The sequence below is a fragment of the Rattus norvegicus genome, chromosome 11 (assembly GCF_036323735.1).
Source record: "Rattus norvegicus strain BN/NHsdMcwi chromosome 11, GRCr8, whole genome shotgun sequence".
Classification (NCBI taxonomy): domain Eukaryota; kingdom Metazoa; phylum Chordata; class Mammalia; order Rodentia; family Muridae; genus Rattus; species Rattus norvegicus.
In genome coordinates, this window is record NC_086029.1 from 2386116 (window position 1) to 2410540 (window position 24425).

The window sequence follows — 24425 nt, forward strand, 5'->3', positions numbered from 1 at the left end:
TGATGGTCACATTGCAGACCTGGAGGGTGTTCAGCTTTCTTTGTTCTTTCTTTCTTTCTTTCTTTCTTTCTTTCTTTCTTTCTTTCTTCCTTCCTTTGTTCCTTTGTTTCTTTGTTTGTTTGTTTGTTTCTTTCTTTCTTTATTTATTTCCTGTTTTAAATTCCATATATGGCTGTTTCCCTTTCTTTTATGAATCTGTATAAAAGATACATATACAGAAGCCACAAGAAACTTAGGGAAGAAAAGCAGGTATAGCTGTCAATAAGACATGGGAGGCCACAGGCTCAAGTCAGTTTCCCTCACGACCACATGTGTACTCACCAATACAGGAGACAGGAGCAGGGCACAGAACTGAACAAGAGTAATCAATGCTTGTGAGCCACCATGTTGGTGCCAGGGTCTGAACTCAGGTCCTCTGCAAGAGCAGTAATGGTTCTCAACTACCAAGACACCTCTCCAGTCACACACAATCATTGTTTATACAGCCCCCCAAACACAGCACCACTTGATGTGTGTAAACACGCCTACTAGACGTGTGGTGTGATTTATTTCTGTGAGTGTTCAGTCGGTGTGATACAATCGCTCTTGTGTTCATAAATTTTGGCAAAGCTGTTTTCACTTGGAGGTTCTCTTCATGCTCAGCTTTGGTGTTTACATACATCATCAAGAGAGGAACCGCCCTGTCAGCCTACCCCCACCTACCCCCGATTTGCAGCTATGCCTGCCTTTTTTCACTAAGTTAAACACCACCTCAGACTCTACTCTTTCATTTTGTTCAATGTAGGAGACTCTCCAAAACCACAAAATGGCATCCCAGATGCAGAGGGAAGAGTTTTGCTGTTTGTTACTTTGTTTGCTCTTAGTTGCTTTTTCCCACTTCCACTGGTTTGAACTTGTGTCCCATTCAGAGGCAGGTACTTAATTCAGCCAGCGTTTTGAGAAGGGCTGTGGGTGGAGTGTGATAAAAGGAAAATTACTGGAAAGAACTCAGTGGGATTTCGTCGATAAATACAAAATATTTACTGACTTGATTTTTCACTCACACAAAACCCTGGACAGCACTGACTCGAAATAAAACTTCACATCTGACTATTTGCTCCAAGGAACTAAAAAAACTTAAAGACAAAATTGATCCAACAAAATAAGCCCTAAGTTGTAATGATTGACCCTCTATAAAGAGAAACATTAAACTTTTTTTTAAAAAAATGATGTTTTGATGTTCTTGTTTAATAATTTCATATACTTATATAATGAGTTTTAGACCTTTCCTTTCTGTATTTCCCTTCCCAATTCCCCTCCCTCATCCCCCTCCCTCATTCTCCCATCCCATCCTTCAGTTCTCCCTTGCTTCCTCCCTCATCCTCCTCCGTCATCCCCTTGGTCAACCCCTTCTCTCACGCCATTCCCTCTCCAATTGGCACCAATATTCTCAATAAGTCCCCCCTCCTATTTCATGTCTCCTTTCTGTGTGTAGTCCCTAAGTTTAATTAATTACATGAGTACAGAGGAATTCGACAGAACAACTGATCTACGGGTACAAGAATGAAGAAGGGAGTGAAGCAGAAATTTCTGGTTTCTTTGGAGACTCAACTGTGTCATGGATGTTGTTCTGGAAACTGTCTTAGGGGAGGATGTTTTGGTGAGAACAAACACATGGTGTTTCTGGTCTCTGCCTGGGAAAAGGGCACGTGATGTTTAGAAAGGCTACGAGTATAACCCTGGACAACAGTCGGCAACCCCACGGCATTGGCTAGCCTTGCCACTCTTCGCTGATGCTCAATGGACTTTGATTACACTGGTCTTCATGGACCATGCTGTGGCATTGGTTCACCTTTCCTTCTTCACTGACCACTGTTTGTCATGGCTTTGTAGAGAGAAAAGCACCAGAGAACTTCTTGTGGTGACATTGCGGTGGCTTCTTGCTGCCTCCTCGAACCCAGGCCAATTGGAAGAGCTCAGCAATTTCTTCTGGGTTGAACTGTCCTTGGTGATTCGTGAATGGTGTTTGAAAGTAGATCGACCTACCTCAGCTGACTCATGTCAACTGAACTGATATCCTGATGATGAAGATTGCAATCCCCCCAGAGAACTATTTTTAAGCAGGTCCATATCGTCCTTTGTTCGCCCTAATATCCTTTCCTTTCCACTACCTCTGGTGGGTGGTGGGATAGAGGAAGGTGAAAGGGTGTAAAAACTCTTACTAAAGTAGGTCTTGAAAAATCTAAGCCTGCAGGATAGAACCCTCCTCCAATAAAAGTTGATTGCCAAGGGAGGGGAGGATCTTTATGGCATCTCCCACCTGTGATGAAGTGTGGAGGGGCCCAGTCTTGATCCCATGACCATAGCTGCCATCAGTTTAAGAGTTCAATGACTAGGTCCAATCTGAAAGATATCCTTTTGCTGTCCCCTTCCCCATCTTCTGGTTCCTATATTCCTTCCACCCACTCTTTCATGATGTTCTCTGAGCTGTGGAGGAGAAGACTTAGCTGTCCTATTTCCACCTGAACAGTCCAACACCACTGATTCCCAGCAATTTGTCCAGCTGTACGTCTCTGCCCATGGTAGTCAAAGGCTTCTTGTCTGATGAGAGATGAGTGCATCGCTGATCTGTAGATACAAATATGGATGTTTGGAAGGAAGTTCGACAATGTATTTAGCATTAGCTTCTTTCATAGGACCTATATCACCATAATCATAGGTTCTTGACCAGTTTATAGAACCTGGTGTGTATTCCCTCGTGTGGCATATGCCTTGTATGCAATTGGAAAGCCACTGGTTGCTCCCATGACTGCGATGCCACTAACACATTAGGGGCACATCTTGCCTGACATTTTAGCTTGAATGGTTCACCCCCAAGTAAGGTTGTAGATGATTTTCTCCCCTGGAAGCCTACATAACACTTTCTTGAACCAAGAAGGCTAGCCATTTTAGAAGATGCTTCCACCTAAGCTTCAGATTGACACTTCTGTGTTCTGTGACCAAAAGGATTCAGTGTCCTCAGCAATAGGGTCTTACCATCAAGTTCTGGAGGGCTACGAAGATCAATGGCAACAACCTGTAAAGTTGTGAGGGATTTTGGAATCTCGCTGGTCAGCAACATTCAGGAAGACATCCCACATCTGGGACTGTGATTTTTGCTTAATTTTGGTTTTCTATTGCTCTGATGAATACACTCACCAAAGCCAGCTTTGGAAGGGAAAACTTTATTTCATCTTATCTCTTCCAGCCATCATCAAGGAAAACCAAGACAGGATTGTGAAACAGAAACTACAGAGACTGCTCACTGGCTTGCTTCTAAGCACACATTCAACTACCTTTACAGAGTCCAGACACACCCGCATAGGGCGGTGCTGCCCACAGTAGACCAGGCTCTCCTACATCAGTGAACAGTCAAGGAAATGCCACCTGGACATAGTCAAGGCCAATCTGATGGAGGAAGCTCCTCGATAGAGGTTCTTTCCTCCTAGACTAGCCATCACAAGAAATCAATGAAAATAAAAAAAGAAAAGAAATCAATAGCTTCAGGGGGAGCATGGCTTATCCATGGAGGGTGCCTCAACTGAACTCAACAGTTGATCTTGTAGATATATTCTGTAACCTGTTTTATAACCCCTCTCACCAAACCACGTTCTAACCTAATCACCTAAAGGGAGATGGAGTGGAAAGTAAGTTTAAAAAAAAATAATTGGATCAGAAAGAAATGCTTCTTGGAAATAAAGCAAAAAAGGAAGCATTTCTGCATCCTAGATTCTTTCCTCGCATCATCCTTGCAAAGATAATGAAACTGTTACGTTCCAAGAACAATAATATCCTATGTTACAAATCATATAAATAATACTGCTTATCATTCATAAAACACATTGGCACTAATTGTTTTGATGTGTTTTTCTAACTCACTCCTAATGTAGATCTGATGAACTGGAATTGTTCGCCTGCTCACTTATACATGAGGGAAGTGAGGTTTAAATGTCGAGCCAATTTCCCAATACTCTAAGCTAATAAATGGCAGAGTAAGACAGCTGCACTTTCTCTGACTTCATGGCGTGGCCTCGTGAGAAATGCAATTCAGGGAACCTTGGCAGGGAATTCCAAGGATCAGTACATGGCAGCTGAAAGTTGTCTTGGATGCAAGACTGGGAGTGAGACTCAAGTCAGCCGAGCCCCAGCTCAGGATTCCTGAAACAGAATACCAGAATATGTTACAGAGCGAGGAGACTAAACTAAACATCTGGGAGTCCTCAGCAGATTGTACAGATCCAGGGCTGAGGGTTCATAAGTATGTTGGTCTTTGTGGGGGTGGAAAGGAACACTTATTTAGATCCCCACCTCCTACTATGTGCTACTACAGTGGAGGCAATGCCTTAAGTCCAAGGTTTTTTTTTTTTGTTGTTGTTTTGTTCCTGTGTATGTGTGTCTGTATCTGTGTGTGTGTGTGTGTGTGTGTGTGTGTGTGTGTGTGTACATACGTGCACGTGCAGTGTATAATGTAGGGACTAATCCATTTCTCTTCTAACTTATTCATTGAAGCTGCATTTCTCAGTCAAACCCAGAGTTCACCAATATGACTAGTCCTGACAGCTATCTTGCCCTGGGGATCTGCCCTATCTCTACCTCCCTGGAATGGGATTCTATGTGGGACACAAAGCCTGCCCATCATTTACCTGAGACCTGTGGGCCATCTCCTCACCTTCTAAGGTTCAAGTCTTGGTGTTGGACCCATCTCCTTTACTTTTGTTTTCTTATTCTTCTTTTTTTTTGTCTTGATTATAATATCAGAACCAGGTTAAGGTATGACTGGCTCACTCAAACAATCACTCAAATCCCGCCACACAAATGTGTTCTAATAAGGAGGAGGACCCTGCTGACTCTCTGTTCTGTAAAGTCTGACCTTAACAGATGAGTTAAAGGATGGGATTATCCCAGTGGGTGATTGTGGATGCTGTAGTTGATGTTGAGGGAGGCTGGCAAATGAGGGGACACAACTGAGTCACTTATAATAACAGATACAAAGCTGAGTGTGGTAGTGCATTCCTATATTCTCAATACTCGCGAAGATCACAAGTTCAAATCCAGCCGGGCTACATAGTAATTCCAAAGACAGCCTGGGCTACATCGTAAATCAAGGCCAGCCTGGGCTACAGAATAAGTCCATGGCCAGCCTGGGCTACATAGTAAGTCCAAATACAGCCTGGACTATATCATAAATCAAGGCCAGCCTGGGCTACATAGTAAGTCCAAAGACAGCCTGGGCTACATATTAAGTCCAAGGCCATCCTGGGCTACATAGAAAGTCCAAGTTCAGCTTGGCCTACTTACATGACTCTTCTCCAAACAACAACAGGTTGTATTTTTTTTCCTTTTTCGTTTCTGTCTCTCCTATTTCCTCTACACTGATACCAGTGCTGTAGTTTGGGGGTGTGGGCAAGAAGTTTCATCATGTGTGATGGTCCAGGATCTACCAAGCAGCACGGCAGACCAAACAGTGCAGCAAACAAGTCTGTTTCGATTTTTGCAGAAAAATATGACACATGGGAAGTGCTGTCTGAAGAATTGTCTCTAAGATGGGACAACGCCTCGGGAGACTGGGCTTGGATCTTGTGCTAGTTTCCTCGTGAGAAAAACAATGATGTTCTCAACCAGAGTCTGTATTGGGAATACAACACTGTGCTTCCATTTCAACACTGCACAATCTCCATATGGCAACCCTGGAAATCTTGTCTGATACTAAACAGATTATAGGAGAGACAAGTTGAGGATAAACACTGTCATTAAAAAGAGTTTAAACGATGAATAATTTTTTTTTAAATTTTTGTCTGCGGTACCAGGTTCAGTGTTCTGCATAAACTCTAAAACATGGTAATTTCTTTTTTTTTTTTTAAATCGCCAAACAGAATGGATCTTATATTTTTCTATCTAGGTCTAATCGAGACGTAAAAATAAAATTCTTTGTTTTAAAAAAAACTGATTGTGTTTTATTGGCTTTTTTTTGTTAATTTCTTATTTTTAGTGTTTAGTGTTTTGGGCTTCATTTTAACAATTATTTTTTCATTGAATTAATTATTTTCTTACTTTCTAGTGTAGATAAAAAATTAGGTTGCTGGTCTTTGTTTCTAATCTAAGAATTAGTGTTGTAAATAAAGTTTCCACTTAGCACCTCCATAGTTATGTCTCACACATTTTGATAGTATGTTTCCTATCTTCTTCTTTTTTTCTTACTGTTACATAGTTTCATTATTTCTTGACATCTCTATTACTTGTGAATGTGTGATTTAATGTTTCTGGACTGGGAGACTCCTGTTGTCTCTCACTGAAGACATCTATTTTAGTTTTGTTGTATTAGCGGAACAGATCCCGAGGGGCTGGATATGCAGCTCAGTGGACAGAGTGCTCACTTGGCTCTCACACAGCTCTGGGCTCCACCTACAGTACCTCATCAGCCTGGTGTGGTGGTCCATCCCCATAGTCCCATTACCAGGAGGAGAACCAGGAGTTCAATATCATCCTTGGGTGCATAGTGTGTTTGAGGCCAGCCTGGGCTACATGAAACCTATATACAGAAACATGTCCCACAAGACATCCTTTCTTAGGCATTTGCCACAATTTGTTCTGTGGTTTCTGAGTGTCTGAAAAGTCCAGGGTACTTGAAGGAAAAGATCATCCTGCTGCTAATAGGACTGTCAGTCAGAGACATTGGCTGGTGAAGCCATCTCATCCCAGCTGGTTTTCTGTTGCTGATGGGCTGATCCAGGTCCACAGCTTTTCTTTTAATCACCCTCCTTCCTTTTTAACTGTACCCATTCTTGCTTCCTGCTGAGGCTGTGATGGAGTTAGTGACACAAAGAATTGGGGTCTCCTTCCTGCCCACTGATTCTCTCAACAATAAGTTCTTTCTCTGTAGAAATAGTTTCTCTGTTGCCTACATTATCAGAAATAAATAGAACACTCTTTTCTGTTCTATTTTGACACTGGGTTTCATTATGTAGGTAGGGCTGGCCTGAAACTCACTGTATAAACCAGGTAGGTCTTGAACTCACAGAGATCAGCTTGCTTCTGAGTGCTGGGATTAAAGGGGCATACCTGGGTCCTTCTTTTTTTAAATTTTTTTTAAATTTATCTCTTTGGGGTGTGTGTGTGTGTGTGTGTGTGTTTGTGTGTTTGTGTGTGTGCATATGTGTGTGTTTATGTGAGTGGGTATGTGTGTGTTTGTGTTTGTGTGTGTTTATGTGTGTGTGTGTATGTGAGTGTGTGTGTGTGTGATTGCGTGTGTATGTATGTGTGTATGTGAGTAGGTGTGTGTGTGTGTGTGTTTGTGTTTGTGTGTGTGTATGTGTGTGTGTGTTTTGACCAAAGAGTCCGTCAGATCCTCTGCACCCTGATCCTCTGCAAGAGCAACCAGTGTTCCTAAGCAGTGAGCCGTCTTCCCAGCCCCTTCTGCCTGCTCTAAACTCCACTTCATTGTTCATCTTGCCCAGACATGCCTTTAATTCCTACTCTTAGTGTTTGTTTTAATTCAGTGATTCCTATTCGATTTTCTCTTGTTTTTTTCTATTACATCACCAAGATGACGTGTATCCTTTTGTTTTGGAAGTTTCTCATTGACAACGCTTGAATCCTGGCTTTAAAATCCTTGCTGATGATTCTGACATGGGTTTTCTCTTGGTGCCACCACCAGGGAACTGTTTTTTCTCCTCTGCTTTTCATTTAGGGGGATGGTCATGGTGTGACGTGATTTCCATTTTGACATCATTTGTCTAAGATGTCAGCAGTCCTGACACTGTGGGTGCAGTGGCTGTCTATCCTTTATAACCTTATGGTGGTGTTTTGGTTTTTCTGGATTTGCCTGATTGAATAAAAGGGATTATACCTCCAGTCCACACCGACAGGCATATCTTAGAGGAATCAGGAAGAGAGGTTCTCGACCTTCCTAACGTAACCTTTTCATACAGCTCCACCAACTGTACAATTATTTCATTGCTACTTCATAACTTTAATTTTGCTATAGTTATGAATTGTAATGTAAATGTCTGATGTACAGGATATATGATATGTGACTCCTGTGCAAGGGCCATGTGAGATCCCAAAGGGATCTCAATCCAAGGGTTAAGGACCACTGATCTGGACTTAGTGGGATGCCCTTACCGACGTAGATGGGTTGCCCAGTGTTGCCGGGGATAAGTCTCCATCTCTGGAAGGCAAAGGATCTTCCATGATCAGGCTTTTTCCTGGGTCCTTCTGGAATAGTGGACATACTCTTGATGGTTACTGATGGATCAACTGACTCCAGGCAGTTTTCTTTTACATCATCGAAGATGAGGATTCTAAAATGGGTTCTGCTAGCCAAAAGCAGTGGCTGAAGCTAACCCTCACAATCTTTCCCCTTCCCTAATGGCTCCTTCTCCGCACAAGGCCTACAGTACATGTCTGAGTCCCTCCCAAGCTGCACCTTTCCAATCTACACTCTTCCTCTGTGCTGTTTCTTTCACGAAGAGCACACACGCTAACCCTGAACCCATGTTGTCTTCAGTCAGCACTAAAAACCTATTACTCTCTGCCAGTTTCGTTTTCCCGTATGACACGGTTGCTCAAAATTCTGAGTCATATTCACGCATGTATGGACAAACAGAATGTCACCGATTGGCTAGTCTATAATGATGCAGATTCTGTATGATTCTGATTCAGAAGCCTGTAAATCAGAGATGAAGAGACCATCGACAGAGGAAGAAGTTCTTGTGAGATGTTGTCACCACAGAAGGGATCCAATGGGCTAGGAATACAAGACAGGGAGCCAAACTCCCTTTCATAATTGAACCTTTTTCCACAATAGCATCATTAATGGATCCTTATTTGTAGGTCGCATCCCTCTTGACCTAATCAATTCTTCACAACTACATTTTCACTGGGGATTCATCTTCAGAAAATTACTTCTGGGAGAACACATTCAAACCAGAATTGAGGGTGAATATTTGGAAATCTATAGTGGGGGTGGGCATTATTCTTCCCACGTCCTGTACAATTAAGATCTCTAACTACCTCCTTCCCCACGGTAGCATCACTGAATGACGTGAATTCCGGGTGATTGATGAGGTAGAGACACCAAAGCTCACTGCCATATCCTGTCACCAGTATCAAGCTCGAAACAACAAGAGCCACCTGTGGGAAGATAAATATGAATAAACTTTATGATATCTCTAAACTATAAACCCCCAATTTAATCAATACATTGTTTAAACTCAGTTCTCTTATATTGATGTGCTTTAAATGTACAAGTCAGTGGGCTTGCAGGTGACTCCTTGTACAGGTTTATACTGTACATTAGCCATCTTCATCCTCACAACTCACCTCCATTTTTACCTACACACACTCACATACACACACACACACACACACACACACACACACACACACACACACTCCTGCTCCCCGTCCTCTTCCTAAATGCCCCCTTTCACATAATATCCCTTATTAAAATCTAAATTTCACAATCGTCTGTTTGAGTCTGGCTTGTTTCACTTAACATATTGTGTTTTACACTCCCATCGGTTTTTCTGAGAACAAAACCCTTTGCTCTTACACATAGATGAGAATCACATCAATGTATATCACATTTTTTAAGCCATTCATCCAGTGATCAACAGCTAAGGGTATTCCAATGGCTTGTCTATTGCACACAGTGTGGCAATCAGAATGGATGTGCAGGGTCCTGGGTAGTTTTTATTATCAGTTTGACTCAACCTGGGAAGAAGGAGCCTCAGCTGAAGAACTGCCTCCATCAGATTGTCCTATGGCCACATTTGTAAGGATTTTTTTTGATGGTTGATGTGGAAGGGTCTAGCCCACTATGGGGAGAGTCATCCCCTATGAAGGTGGCCCTGGGTTGTATGAGAAGGAGAGAAAGCTGAGTAGGTCATGGATAGCAATCCAGTACCCAGCATTTCTAAGTTGTCTCTACTTCCTTTCTTGCCTCCAGAGTCCTGCCTGAATTCCTGCCCCAACGTCGCTCAGTAACAGACTAGTACCTAGAAGATAGAGTGAGACAAACTCTTTCCTCCTCAAGTTGACGGCTATGACGTGATTGTTCTTCTTGTTGCCTACTTGTTTTTCCCTTTTTTGAAAGTTGTCTCTGTTTATTGTTCTTAGAAAGATGATATTACCTGTTGCCTCATGGGCTCTCTGTCTCTCACAGTGTCTCTCTCTGTCTCTGTCTCTCACTGTATTTGTGTGTTTGAGTGTGTATATGTGTATGTTTTTGTGTGTGTTTGGGTGTGCATGTGTGTGTGTTTGTGTGTGTATGTATGTGTGTGTTTGTGTGTTTGGGTATGTATGAGTGTTTCTGTGTGTATGTGCGTATGTGTGAGTGTGCATGGGCGCGCGTGTGTGTGTGTGTGTGTGTGTGTGTGTGTGTGTGCGCTTTCCAGGCTTAAGAAAATGCCCAAGGCTGTAAATCTCAGCAGGTGCCTAGAGAAGGAAGATGAAGGGGAGAAAAAGGGGAAAAAATCATGTCATGTGAGTTAACCCCACATTGAGGTCAGCCACATAGTGGACAACAGTCACATAATGGCAGAGGAGTCATAAGAGCAGAGAGAGAGGAAAACTCAAAGTGTGAAGGAAAATGTGCTTAAAACTAGGATAGAAGTGAGAAAAAGAAGACGGTGCACTTAGAAAAGTGGACAGATTTTAAAAAGCTGCCATAAGTTGTTAAGCTCTAAGTACATTTAAAAAATTATAATGTTAATGTGGAAGGGAATTACTGGGGAGAGGGAAGGGAGGGTCAGAGTGTAGTGGGTACAGGGGAGGGTTCTGAAAAGAATCCTTTTGAAGATCTGAAGAACTATGTGACACAAACTATTAAAGTGCCCTGTAATTTACAGGTAAATTCCACACTTACCTGCATCCAGTATTCTGTCTACCCATATTTCAAAAACAAAATTACGTCATCTATTTCATCCTGTTTTGCTGCATTTGATCTAATAAATTCCTTGACCTGAAGTGCTGGTTAATTTTAAGACATTTAAAATACGACTGGTCGATATCGGGTTTGTCATCAGTTTATCCCGACTTTGGAAGCAGGTCCAGGAGCTAATTTTTCCTCGCTCTTTGCAAAGAATCCATAATTCATGATTGCCATTGACTTCAATACAAGGTATTTAATCCTGTCAAATTCCAGCTTTGTTTGAATAAAAATGGCCCTCCTCTAATTGTGGGTTTGACAAAGCTAATTTTGGGGTGCTATCCAGTGGGCTGCCTCGGAGAGAGAGGCTAGCAATATTTCTGATATGGAGAATGACGTAAAGATAACCAAAGGAAAGATAGGAGCTGGGAAAATAACCACCAAGGATGTTGGTGACTCAGAAACCAAAGACTTTTTCAGAAAAAAAAATGCATGAAAAGAGCTTCTTGGTCAGTCTGTGACTCGAGTCATCAGAATATTTGGGTGGGGACTTTATTTTGGGTCTCCAGGAGGCTACAGGAGAAGCTAAAACCTAGATGCTGGACGTTTCTAAGCGTAACTAGGGAAGGAACTGGGCTGAGAGGGCTTCTATGATGTAAGCAGAGCCTGGATGATGTCACAGAGAGAAGGGTGGAGGTTGCGCTTCTCTTCCACTTGGGGGCGCTAGACTCCCCTGAAGGTGGGTTCACTATCTTCGCAGCGGGCTGTGAAAGCCAGTTCAGCTCCTGAACCCCACAATTGTTCAACAGGCTTTTGGACACTGACCGGTTTCAGAAGACAGAATCTGGACGACTAGGACATATTCACTCGGTAAATACGTTTATGAAGATAACTGGGACCCTTGTAGCCCAGAAAGCTAAAAGTTTTCCCTCGTACAGCGAGTAACCGTATGTTCTGATGTCTTCCACGTTTGAGAGCTCGGCGGATGGTCTAGGCTAGTCAGTCTAAGAGTTTATTATCCTTTGCTAACAATATCTAATTCATAATCCTACTAAAATGCCAAAGCACCTCTCTGTGCCTGTGCATTTTAGGAGATAATATTTCTTTTTTTTTTTTTTTTGGTATTTTTTTTCAGAGGTGAGGACCGAACCCAGGGCCTTGTGCTTGCTAGGCATCTGCTCTACCACTGAGTTAAATCCCAACCCCAGGAGATATTATTTCTAAATGGCTGTTGCCTACATAAAATCCCTTGATGCGGTTGAAGATGCAACAGCGTCGCAGAATAAACCTGGGGCTGGGTCAGGATGCACAGTACAGAAAGCCAGTGGACTAGTGTGCTGTGTCTCTGGGCAGACACTTGTGGATGTTGCCACATAGTTCATAGTTAGAGGGTAGTAGAGGGGTGTGGCCACCCTTCTGGCTCCTTTGTTATCCTTTCTCTGTTCTGCTTGCTTAAAGTGGGGACAGGGATACTTAAACCCACACTGACCTAGCCATTCAAGGAGAGGTTCCTCAGCAGAGGCAAAGTGCCTCGGGCTGAAGAACTGTGTCTGAATATCTTATTCTGAGCTGTTGAGAACCATTTTTTCATTTCCCTTTGAACTTTAGATTTTGATTTTTGAGGCAGGGTTTTTCTGTGGGTAGCTTTGGCTACCCTGGAACTAACTCTGTAGACCAGGCTGGCCTTGATATCACAGGGGTCTGCCTCCCTCTGCCTCTTAAGTGCTGGAATTAAAGGTGTGCTCCACCATTGCACAGCCCTCCTATGAACTTCTGATTACGACAGAATAAGATTCATATGCTCAAACCTGTTTACCATCGCCTTCCTCACCTGCTCCAAAGTTCTCTTAGACTAGAGCCTTGGTCCATCGCCCTCCCCACCCCACCCCCATTGTTCTTGCAGGCACTCACATGACAGAGGCACCAGCATTCTGTCTGGTTTAAGCAGGCGAGCTCTTCAAACCCAGGCCATGGGCATGTATGAAGCCTGAACACAGAACGATAGCCACAAGACAGTGGACCAGGATGCCATGGCCTACCACACTATGTCTACAGCCATGAAGAAGAGGATGTCTCTGAGGAGGATGAGCACACCATCCACACAGAAGCGGGGGAGGAGGCGGCCTTCTCCCCAGGCCCTGGGGAACATTGTGGGCTGCAGAATTTCTCACGGATGGAAGGAAGGTGATGAGCCCGTCACCCAGTGGAAGGCCATCATTCTAGATCAACTGCCAACAAATCCCACTCTCTATCTGGTCAAGTATGATGGAATTGATTGTGTCTACGGACTGGAACGTCACAGTGATGAGAGGACTTTAAAGCTTAAGGTCTTGACTCACAAAGTAGTGTTTCCTCAAGTGAAAGACGCACATCTCGCAAGAGCCATGGTTGGCCGAACGGTGGAGCATAAATTTGAGGGCAAACATGTCTCTAAGGAGAACTGGAGGGTGGTGGTCCAAGCCCAGGTGCCGATCATGAAGGACTGGTTTTACATCACCTACGAGAAAGATCCAGTCCTATACATCTACCAGCTCCTGGATGATTACGCAGAAGGTAACCTCCGTATCATTCCAGAGACTCCTTCAGCAGAGGTGAAGTCAGACGTTGACAGCGACATCTTAACAGGTCAATGTGTGCAGTTCACCAGAAGCGACCGGTCCAAAAAGATCGGCAAAGTCATTTACCAAGGTCTAGCCAAGCCTTCTGTGTAGTTCACCAAATTTGATGGCGACGTCCACATCTACGTCTATAATCTGGTGGAAAAGATCCATTAAGGTGAAATGCACAAAGTGAGCGGGACATAGATGGGGAACTTATAGGATTGGGGGGAAAATGTTTGTTTTTCTGTGTTTCAGATAACCAAGGGCCTTTGACAACCCCAGTATCTTTTCCAGTGGAATTTGTTTTGCTCTAAAAATTAAAATGTGCGATGTGACGGGTTGTGTGTGAACACTTTGGTGGAGGAGATGGACTGTGGTGGATGGAACATGGAGAGGAAGCCAGAAAGGTCAAGGCTGTGAACAGTAAGTCTGATGTCACGTAGGCTAAAACAAACAGAACTGAACTGGTCTGGTATTTAGGAAGAGAAAAGAACTGGAGATGAGGCTTAGAGGAGCAGGGATGGCACGGGGGAAAAAAGATGGTTGTTTAGGAAGCAGAGGAGAGGGGCCAGACATAGATAGACTCTCTGAGGTGAAGTTTGAGGGAGAAACAGACAGTTGGGGAAAAAGGGGCAGGGAACAGGGAGGTGATCTTGGAACTCAAGGGGAATCCCAATAAACTGATCCAAGCAGACTGAGAATCAGAGAAAGTCAGGGATTGTTTGACTAACGAAACCTAATGAAACCTGTTTCTCATCTGTAGATGTATTATTTTTAATTATGTTGGTGGGGGCAGGGCATGAATACAGGAGACCACAGAGACAAGAATAGTCAGGTCCCCTGGAGCTGGAAGTAAAGGTGATTGGGAGCCATTGGACATGAGCTCAAAGAACAAATCCAAGTCCTCTTTCAAAGCAGACGAGATCTTGATCCATTGGTCATCTCTCCAGTCCCATAAGTCATCTTTTTAAATACGTCCAACCTTCACATGCAGAGAAGAGACCAGGATGAGGGTAAGAAAGATTAAATTGATGGGGATGTGGAAGAAAGACTAAAGAACACATGAGGAAGTATAGGACACTGAGGGACGAAGGAATTCCAAATGGAGTTCTCAAAAAGTGAAGCAGGAGACCAGGAAGAACAGAAAGGGTCTAGAATGAGTTGAACTTGGGCCACATCAATATTGGTCTCTTTGGTTCCTTAAAGAATAGCCAACCATCACTACAGAAGGTTGATGTGAGGTGGAGGCTTCCCCAGAGGACATTTTGACGAGGATAACTCAAGAGTAGTGAATGCCAAACCAAGTTTTATCTATCGATTCCTGAAAGTATCATAAAGCCCATTATTTTGTATTATCAGTAAAAGTAATTTAAAAGGGAAGATGAGGAGGCTGTGAGCTTCTGTCAGGTGTTACGTGGATCCTGTGTTTAGCTTCCCTAAGCACGTTAGACTCTGTTGCATCCTGTAATATTTTTGAGGTCTCTTCTCAATGCCCCTAGATGACCACAAAGAGCTCCTCCACTGGCTTGTCTTCCCTGGCTCTCCTTCGACTGGATGGCTTCCTACACCTGTGGGCCCTGTTACCCTATCTAGCCCCAGGAAGTTCCCGTCTTTTACTCCCATGTATGCTTATCCTCAGAAAACTCTTGATGGTGCCTCCAATGCAGAGGTGCTGAGCTCTTTCCTATGCCATTTGCCGAGACTTTAAAATGCTTTGTGGTTCCTGACCATGTGGCTCTCTCCTCCTGAGAAGCCCCTGTGCACCCCATGGGGTCTCCCTGAGCCACATTTACGCTCCAAGAGTTTCTTTGGAGACAACCATATCTTGGACTCATTCATTGCTGTTTCTTCTCTCAAGAATAAGTTTCTCACTGCAGGACTTGAAAATACTTTCTATAGTTGATTAATTCTGCTATTTGGGGGGTTTTATACTGGCAGGTTGTCTGACGGTTTTATTGCTCCAAAAAGACACAATGACCAAGGCAACTTGTAAGGGACAACATTTTTTTGGGGGTTCTTTTTTTTCGGAGCTGGGGACTGAACCCAGGGCCTTGCCCTTCCTAGGCAAGCGCTCTCCCACTGAGCTAAATCCCCAACCCCAAGGGACAACATTTAATTAGGACAGGATTTCAGATTCAGAAGTTCAGTCTATTTTCATCAAGGCAGGAATCATGGAAGCGTCTAGGCAGACATGGTGTTGGAGAAGAAGCATATCACCCCCACAGTGATATGCTGTCTCTAACAAGGCCACACCTACTCCCACAAGGCCACGCCTCCTACTTGTGCCACACTTCCCATGCGACAATCACATTCTAACCACTGCCCTGATTTTATGCCAAGCTAGAGTCATCAGAGAAGAGGGCGCCTCAGTTGATAACATGCGTCCATAAGATCCAGCTGTAGGGCATTTTCTTAGTGATTGGTGGGGGAGGGCCCGGCCCACTGTGAGCGGCACCATTCCTAGGCTGGTGGTCCTGGGTTCTATAAGAAAGCAAGCTAAGCAAGACATGAGGAGCAAGACGGTAAGCAGTGCCCCTCCATAGCCTCTGCCTCAGTTCCTGCCTCCAGGATCCTGTCCTGTTTGAGTTGCTGTCCCAACTTCCTTAGCTGATGAGCAGCAATGTAGAAGTGTAAGCTGAATAAACCTTTTCCTCCCTAACTTGCTCTTTGGTCACCGTGTTTCCTTACAAGAATGAGAACCCTAAGTAATACAATTTCTTATAGAAAGAGTGAGTCTAGTAGAGCCCCAGACGCTTACCTCATAACCACAAATAGAGACGTATAGACACTTTGTTTTAATTTAAAGGTAAGACTTGCTCATGTACTGACCTGTGACGTTCTAGTTTGCTTCCTTCTCTCCGTGATGAATGCCATGATCAAAACTAACTTGGAGAGGAAAGGGTTATTTGCCTTACAGGTTACAGACCACCACTGAGGGAAACCAGAACAGGAGCTTGAAGTGGTAACAAGGAGCTCTGCTTGTTGGCCTGCTCCCTGTCTTAGTCATTGTTCTGTTGCTGTGAAGAGACACCATGGTCAAGGAACAACTATAATGAAAGCATGTAATTGGAGGCTCCCTTACAGTTTCAGACGTCTGGTCCATCATCATGGCAGGGAGCATAACACGGGAGCAATAGAGAGCTACTGCTCTGTAAGCAGAGAGAGAGAGAGAGAGACAGAGACAGAGACAGAGAGAGAGACAGAGACAGAGAGAGAGACAGAGACAGAGACAGACACAGAGATAGAGAGACAGAGAGAGAGAAAGGGAGGGAGGGAGAGAGAGAGGGAGGGAGAGAGAGAGGGAGGGAGGGAGAGAGGGAGGGAGGGAGAGAGAGGGGTGAGGGAGGGAGGGAGGGAGAGAGAGGGAGAGAGAGAGAGAGAGAGAGAGAGAGAGAGAGAGAGAGAGAAACTCTGGGAAGCATGGGGCTCTTGAAAACTCAAACCCCACCCTTGTCGACACCCCCACTTCCTTCAGTGAGGCCACAACTCTTAATCCTTCTAATCCTGGAAAATACTGTCACTTTCTGTTAACTAAATATTCAAATATATGACTGCAGGAGCCTTTCTTATTCAAACCGCCACTTTCCCCATGGCTTGCTCCATTACTATTTCTTACAGCCTAAAAGGCTATTCTTTTTACACATGACTACAGATGAACTTGCCCACAATGGTGGGCCCTCCCACAAGAATCATTAATCAAGAAAATGTTCCATAGACTTACCCAAAAACTAATCTAATGGAGGCAGTTCTTGAATTTTTCTCTCTTCTCAGTTGGCTCCAGATTGTCAAATTGGGGGAAAAAAAGAGAAAGAGAGACCCAGCACCGTAATGTTTCCCTTACTCCATGTTACATACTCACCACCAGCCACTGTCTTCTCTCAGTGTATAGACACACTTCCCTGTATGGCAGAATTGAAGAGTAACTACTGTCACCAACATGAACACTCGAGGATATATGACAAGAAATGAATATATTCTACAGCTCCCAACGCTAAGCAAAAGCATTTTAGTGTGTGCTGCACTTACTGGGAGACTGTCAGTCACTGGCTATTTAATGGGTCACAGTAGACCACAAAAGCAAAAAGTCAAAAACTACATATCATCTCCTCTCAGCAGGAGACATAGCCCTTTCTCAAAACCCATGAAATTATCTGTGGGCTTAGATTTTTTCAAAACCTACTTTATTTATGGTTCTTAAACACTTCAACCACCCTTCCAGCCCAATAATAGAGGTAGCAGAGAGAGAAAGTTAACAGGAAAAGGGAGAGAGTTGTGGACCTATTTAGAAGTAATTCTTTGGGGTAACTCCAATCTTCATGGTGCAGTATGGTCCAATAGCAAACACAAAACACGAATCAGTAGCAGTGCCTTGAACTGTCAGAGACCCCAAGGCTGTAACCAACAAGAAGCAGCAGAAGCAGCGAGAGGCTGCCCGGATAGCACAGGCTCTTTTGTGCATTTCTCACTATGGAACGAAGACCAGCAAAGACCATCGAAGTATTGCAAGGTGTAGCAATGTAAAAATGTCCTCTCCCTCTCTGTGGGATTACATTTATATTCTCCATAAACATTCTGTCCCCCTTCAAGCGTGTGCTCCAGCTAAATATCTTATGCCTTCTCATGTGTCTGCTTCAGCAAAACATCCTCTCCTAACATAGCTTCCAGAAAAACATCCTGTGACACAAGTGAGATTCCAAAGAAACCAAAATTTTTCCACTTCATCTAGCCTCATCTCACACTCGGCCGTGACGTCACAAAACGTATAATGGCAGCCTTGCAAGGGTCCTAGGCCTCAGCCTCATCAGCCACTGGAGCTTCTGCAATTGCACTCCGTGAGACTCAGCCGCTATCGTGAGCACAACCTTCACTTATTCCCGTAAACATTGTGCTCTCTCCATCTTTGCTCTCAGCCAATAGCTGTCCAACTTCCAGCCAACTCAGCTTTGACCAGAAAAACCCTCATCAAGAAAGCCAATGAATTTGACTTGATTTTTTTTTTTCCCTGACGGAACGGAGTGTTCTCCCTGCCTGGTTACCCTGGTGTCTGACTCATCTGTAATAAAACCCACTACTATTAAGATCAAAGTCACAGGAACTATTACAAATAGCAAATCACACGACAAGCATCACAGTTGGCCAAGCCTTTTCTGCAGCCTTATTAAAGTATAATTTACATACTTAAAAATCCATTTATTTTAATTGTGTAATTTAATGATTTTACAGCAAAATTTATAACTTCCTTCCCTTTTTTAATACTCATTTCCCACTAGTTCATACGATATCAAAGTCTATTAAAAACACAGAAGTGAATTCAGGAGAAGGACCAGAGTGGGAAGCAGGAGGTCCTTGATTTGCTAAGACGACAGATACATTGGCAGAATCTTCTGGATAAAACCACTTGGAAAACATTGGGTCTTCTCTTAGCGTGCAGCCTCCAGACAAAGAGTTTAAAGGATTGAGTCTTGGGTCCTCCTACATCAAATCCGGACCTGACCTGGTATGGTCACCATCACTTTTGGCCACTTTCATGTTAATCCATTCATCACTCTTACACGTTGCCTAGCAACTCACATAGTAAACAAACTTATTTTGGTTCATGGTTTCATAGGTTTTGGTCCATGGTAACATGACCATGAAAGGGGCACGGTAGAGCTCAACTGCTAACCTCACTGGGATCCAAGAAGCATCAACACAGGAAGAGACCAAGGACAAAAAAACACCCTCCAAGACATGCCCCAAATAACCAAGTCCCTTAATTTCCTATCTCCTCATTTCCTGCCACCTTCATACACATCCATCAACAGATGAACTCATTGATTACAACCCACTGGATCCAATCGATATTCATAGTCCCACCTTTGAACATTGTACTGGGACAATGTGTATCTTAAACCCATAGGGCAGGGCCAGAAGGTTGTGTCAGAGGTCTAAACGTCACCTCACACTATAAACAGCTGGGTACGTTTCTCAACATCCCCTATTTCTTTCTGGGACTGAGCTACACCATGTCTGCATTGCAGCATTTTGTCTGGGGTGAGATACCATCAGCAGTCAATTGTAAAGACGCCCCCCACCATGTGTGTGCTTGAATGTAAAATGGGACATCTATAATATAGACACACACGCATATACACAGACTCACAGAGAGTGGCAAAAAGGGATGGAGTTGAGTCTTAGGAACCCTCAAGGAAGAGGGAGTGGAAATACAAGATACAGATGTCAGCGAGAACCAGAACAAAGCAGTGTCTTCTATACACGACAGGACCACTATCCCTCAGCCCTAGCTGATAGGGAGAGTCAGTTTTCTACAAAGATATAGCTGGTTATAAGCTGGCCAGGCTCCAGGGGCTTGCCCAAGGCTCATGAATTTATGGGCAGCATAAATGACTTGGGTGGGTTGTTACAGAGGACAGAAAGGGAGCTTGAAGTTGGGAGAAGGGATTAGGTGGGGATGGATCAGGGAGGAGTTAGGAAGAGACGTGAGAAGTAAATTCTATCAATATATAATGTACAAAGTTCTCAAGGAACTAATAAAAGTGGTTTTTAAAATACCATATCTGTACTGAACACATACAAACCATTTTTCTTGTCATCTCCTAAATAACAGCCTCTCATGATTTCATTTCATTAAGTACCAAAGTAATGCAGAGATTATTTAAAATGTAGGAGGGTCTGGGGAGATGGAAGAAGGGTAAAGCCAAGTGTGTGGTCACACATGCAAACACGAGTGCTTGGTATGGGAACAGGAGGATGACCGGGGCTTCCTGACAGTGAGCCTCACCTCAGGTTCAGCAGGGGACCCTGTCACAAGGGAATACAGTAGGGAGTGAAGGAGCAGAACACCCTCTACCCTCCCCCAGCCTCTGCACTTACATGTCTCTATGATCACACGCACACATACACACATATAAATATGACTAGAGTATACGAGAGGCTTGCATAGGTTATATGCAAATGCAGTGTCGTTTTATCCAAGGAACCTGAGGACTTTAGATCATTGGGAGTCCTGGGCCAACTCTCAGATGACACAATATATCTCCTTATTGTGCAAACGAATCCTTGGTTGAGTGTGTCAGTGACTCCACACAGTTCTCCTCCTCTAGGTTCCTGTGTATCACAGAGAATGATCTGGAAATACTGAAACAAATATAAACTAAAGGCTTCGTTGGGGTTTCTAGGCTTGCATTAAAATTATATTTATCATGTTTTATTAAATGGAAGGGAAATCTTCAGCTACCAGCAACAATAGACTCAATCATGTTGGCTTCTGTTTTATCCCATTATGAATAGCAATTAATTGCACATCAATAGCTCCCCATGCTTTGAACTAAATCAGGATGAAGGAATATGTTTCCGTAACCCCTATGTGGATAATCAAGTAGAAAGGGGGGAGGTATGATGCCTTTGGCTTATGGGAGAGTGATGGCTTGATTGGAAACTTGTTATGCAAATAACCCTAAACTCTGAGATATGAAATGTAATGATAAAATATACTACCAAATGTTATGGACACTCATTACCTGATTTCTTTTAAAAGAAAAAAAACATACTTTAGGATTTTGAATAAGTGTGACCCTCAGAGGTTCAAATACTTGAATATGTTTGGTTTCCAGTGGGTGGATTGTTTAGAAAGGATTGGGAGTTGTGTTTTTGTTAAAAGAGATGTGTCAATGGGAGGTGGGGGCCTTGAGATTTCAAAAGCCCACCAGGCTTCACTCTCTCCCCCTCCCTCCCTCCCTCCCCCTTTACCTCTCCCTCTCTCTCTCTCTCCCTCTCTCTCTCTCTCTCCCTCTCTCTCTCTCTCCCTCTCTCCCCTCTCTCCCTCCCTCTCTCTCTCTTTCTCTCTCTCTCCCTCTCTCCCTCTCTCTCTCCCTCTCCCTCCCTCTCCCTCTCTCCCTCTCCCTCTCTCTCTCTCTCTCTCTCTCTCTCTCTCTCTCTCTCTCTCTCTCTCTCATCTGGGGAGCAGGATGTGGGCCCTCAGGAACTACTCAGCCAGGCCTGCCTGCCTGCCAGCCTGCTGTCATGGTGTCTACCACGATGGTCCACGGACTCACCCTCTGAAACTGTAAGACCACAATTAAATGTTTCCTTTCATACATTGATTTGGTCACGGTGTCTATTCACAGCAATAGAACAGTGACTAAGGCACACATCTTCCTGTCTATTTTTCTAATACTTCTGTATTTATTTCATTAAAGTTACCTGTTGTCCATTGGACAGTTTTATGAATAAGTTTCAAGTTTAAAGACAAATAGTGAACAATAGGAGTGGCACTACTAGGAGGTTTGGCCTTGTTGGAATGGGTGTGATCTTGTTGGAGTATGTGTGTCACTGTGGGCATGGGCTTTAAGACCCTCACCCTAACTACCTGGAAGCCAGTCTTCTAGCAGCCTTCAGAGGAAGATGTAGAGCTGTCAGCTCCTCCTGCACATGCCTGCCTAGATGCTGCCATGTTCCTGCCTTGATGATAATAGACTGAAAATATGAACCTACATGCCAGCCCTAAGTAAATGTCCTTGTCAGACTTGCATTGGTCATGGTTTCTTTTCATAGCAGTAAAACCCTAAAACATACATACATATATACATATACACATACACCCAAGATTACACACACACACACACACACACACACACACACACACACACACACACACCATTTACAGGGATTTTAGATCTAGCCAGGGCCCCTGCGGTTTCATTGGTCGATCTGATACACGAGTTCATGGAACATGTCTCTCTCTGTTTCTTGTTCTAGGAAGTACATCTGCAGACTCGCTTCATTTTGCTTTATTCTCCTCTTCAGGCTTAGAAATCTCAGCTTACAGAGAGGGGAAGACGGGAACTTGGTTAAATAGCTCTTTTTGTCTGTGGGTAGCTTACATCTCAAGTCACAAAGGGAAAATAAATATAACAAGAAATAATAATACACATCCAAACCGTGATGGGAAGTTCATATCCGTTCCCCTTAATGAATGTCAACTTTGGAAATTGTAATCCACAATGAGATGAGACTTTTGAAAAATCCTAATTCTCAGGCAGGCTTTGGTATTTCTCTTTCCCTGAAAAGGAACACAACTAGAAAAAGACAGAAGGTAGGTTGCTTTTGTCCACAAATCAAATCAGAAGCATTTGATAATGATCATAGAGGGGCTACCCTATGTTTACCAAAGAATAAAGTAATATGGGGGCGGGGGAGACATCTAGAGAACAGTTGGTGCCTTATAGGTATTAAAAAAAATTCCTGAAGTGAAGAAATAATATTTGACAAAAGAAAAAACTAGGTTTTCATTAGGCAGAACTGTTTTTAAAATAGCCTTCATTTGAGTCATGGAAAGAGGGGGGTGGAGCAGGTCAGTCTGTAGATAACTAAAGTCATTCCCATCAAAAAATTAAGAAAAATGTGGATTGTTAATGGACTTGAATAAAATTAGAAATTTTATCTTTCAAAGGGGAAAAACTGTGTTCCAGAGAGAGAGAGAGACAAAGGAGTGTCCAAACTCATACTTGATTCTTTCAATAAATCTACCGGTAACTCATGTGTTTGTTGATATTTGGATTAAAACGCAGGTTGGATATCTCGACTTAAGAGTGTAACACGTGGGGCTGGGGATTTAGCTCAGTGGTTAGAGCGCTTACCTAGGAAGAACAAGGCCCTGGGTTCGGTCCCCAGCTCTGAAAAAAAGAACCAAAAAAAAAAAAAAAAAGAAAAAAAAAAGACAGTTTAATGTGTGTGAATAGCTGCCAGTGGAAAGACTTGTCCTCGGATTTCTCAAAAGGCATGAAAAAGCCGCCGTGGAGTTACTGGATTTTGTTTCAAAGACTTTAGCTCCTTGTCTGCAGGGATGCAGGGCCTCAAAGGAAGGGCCTGAGACGTCCTAAGAGGTAGCGTCCAACAACTGAGGCCATGTGCACAGAGGGAGGTAGCCTTTCTCAGAAAATGGAGCTACGAGAGCTAAAAAATGAAGGCGACACATGGATCAAATCGCTGTAATAGAACGACGGCAGCCAGTTCACAGAGCGAGGCAGCTGTCAGCGACTCGGCCAAGAACTAAGAGGATTTGAAAAGATAATAACAACACAGAGTTCACAGAAGCCACTATAGACTCATGGCGTCTGCGAATTTAATCCATGTGCTCTGGGCAGAGAAAACAATCCAAACCAGAGATCCCTCTTGCTCAGCCCGACGGAACGCTGTGCCGTGTCCCGGATGTCCCATGTCAAGGACTCAACCTAGATGCTGGAAGCCTGTGAGAAACCTGAACTACGTCATTTCAGTGCTGACACCGGAAATGGCTCAAGTCTCCACCTTCATTGGAAGAAGAAATAAGTCACACAGCACCGGAAGTAATCCTTGCCAGGGTCTCTGTGAGGTCGGAAGTGGACACTGCCTACACGTGTCGGGTTAGCCCACACAACTGAGGAAATGGTTTTTAAATTTAAACACAATTTCTAATAACTAGTAACTTTTAAGTGTCCAGCTTTAGCACAAGCTTCCAGATTCACAAGCTTCACTGAACCTGGTGAAACATTTCCTACTGTCCTAGGAATCCTAGACGTGAGAGGAAACCAAGGCAGCCTGCGCAGCCCACGTCAGTCTCCATACAAAGTGCACTTTGCAGGCTGACACCCACACGGCTAGTCTACAGTTCACCAATCCTGGTCATGAAGGCATCGAAAAACAGTAGACGCCCTCCCTGGTAGAGCGTCTGTCTCTGGTTCCTGCCTTCTGGAGGCTCCACGGTCATTCCACACTTAACTCTCCATCATCCTGTTCACAAGTGTCTGGGCTTTATCTTTGACTTAGGAGTATATTTTAGTCCTTTAGATCTCTCTCTCTCTCTCTCTCTCTCTATTTCTTTCTCTCTCTCTCCTTCTCTCTCTCTCTCTCTCTCTTTCTCTCTCTCCCTCTCTCTCTCTTTCTTTCTCTCTCTCTCC

General features: G+C 43.6%; 1 protein-coding gene across 1 annotated transcript; it reads left to right on the forward strand.

Moving 5' to 3' along the window:
* The first annotated feature begins 11631 nt into the window (after nt 1-11631).
* On the forward strand, nt 11632-13819 carry LOC134481114 (Y-linked testis-specific protein 1-like). The gene is made up of 2 exons (XM_063270956.1): nt 11632-11758; nt 12792-13819. The coding sequence occupies exon 2, from the start codon at nt 12919-12921 to the stop codon at nt 13597-13599; it is 681 nt and encodes a 226-aa protein (XP_063127026.1). The 5' UTR covers nt 11632-11758; nt 12792-12918; the 3' UTR covers nt 13600-13819.
* Nucleotides 13820-24425: the final 10606 nt, after the last annotated feature.

Coding starts and splice junctions, on each gene's coding strand:
- LOC134481114 (XM_063270956.1), top strand. CDS start 12,919: ATGGCCTACCACACTATGTCTACAGCCATGAAGAAGAGGATGTCTCTG.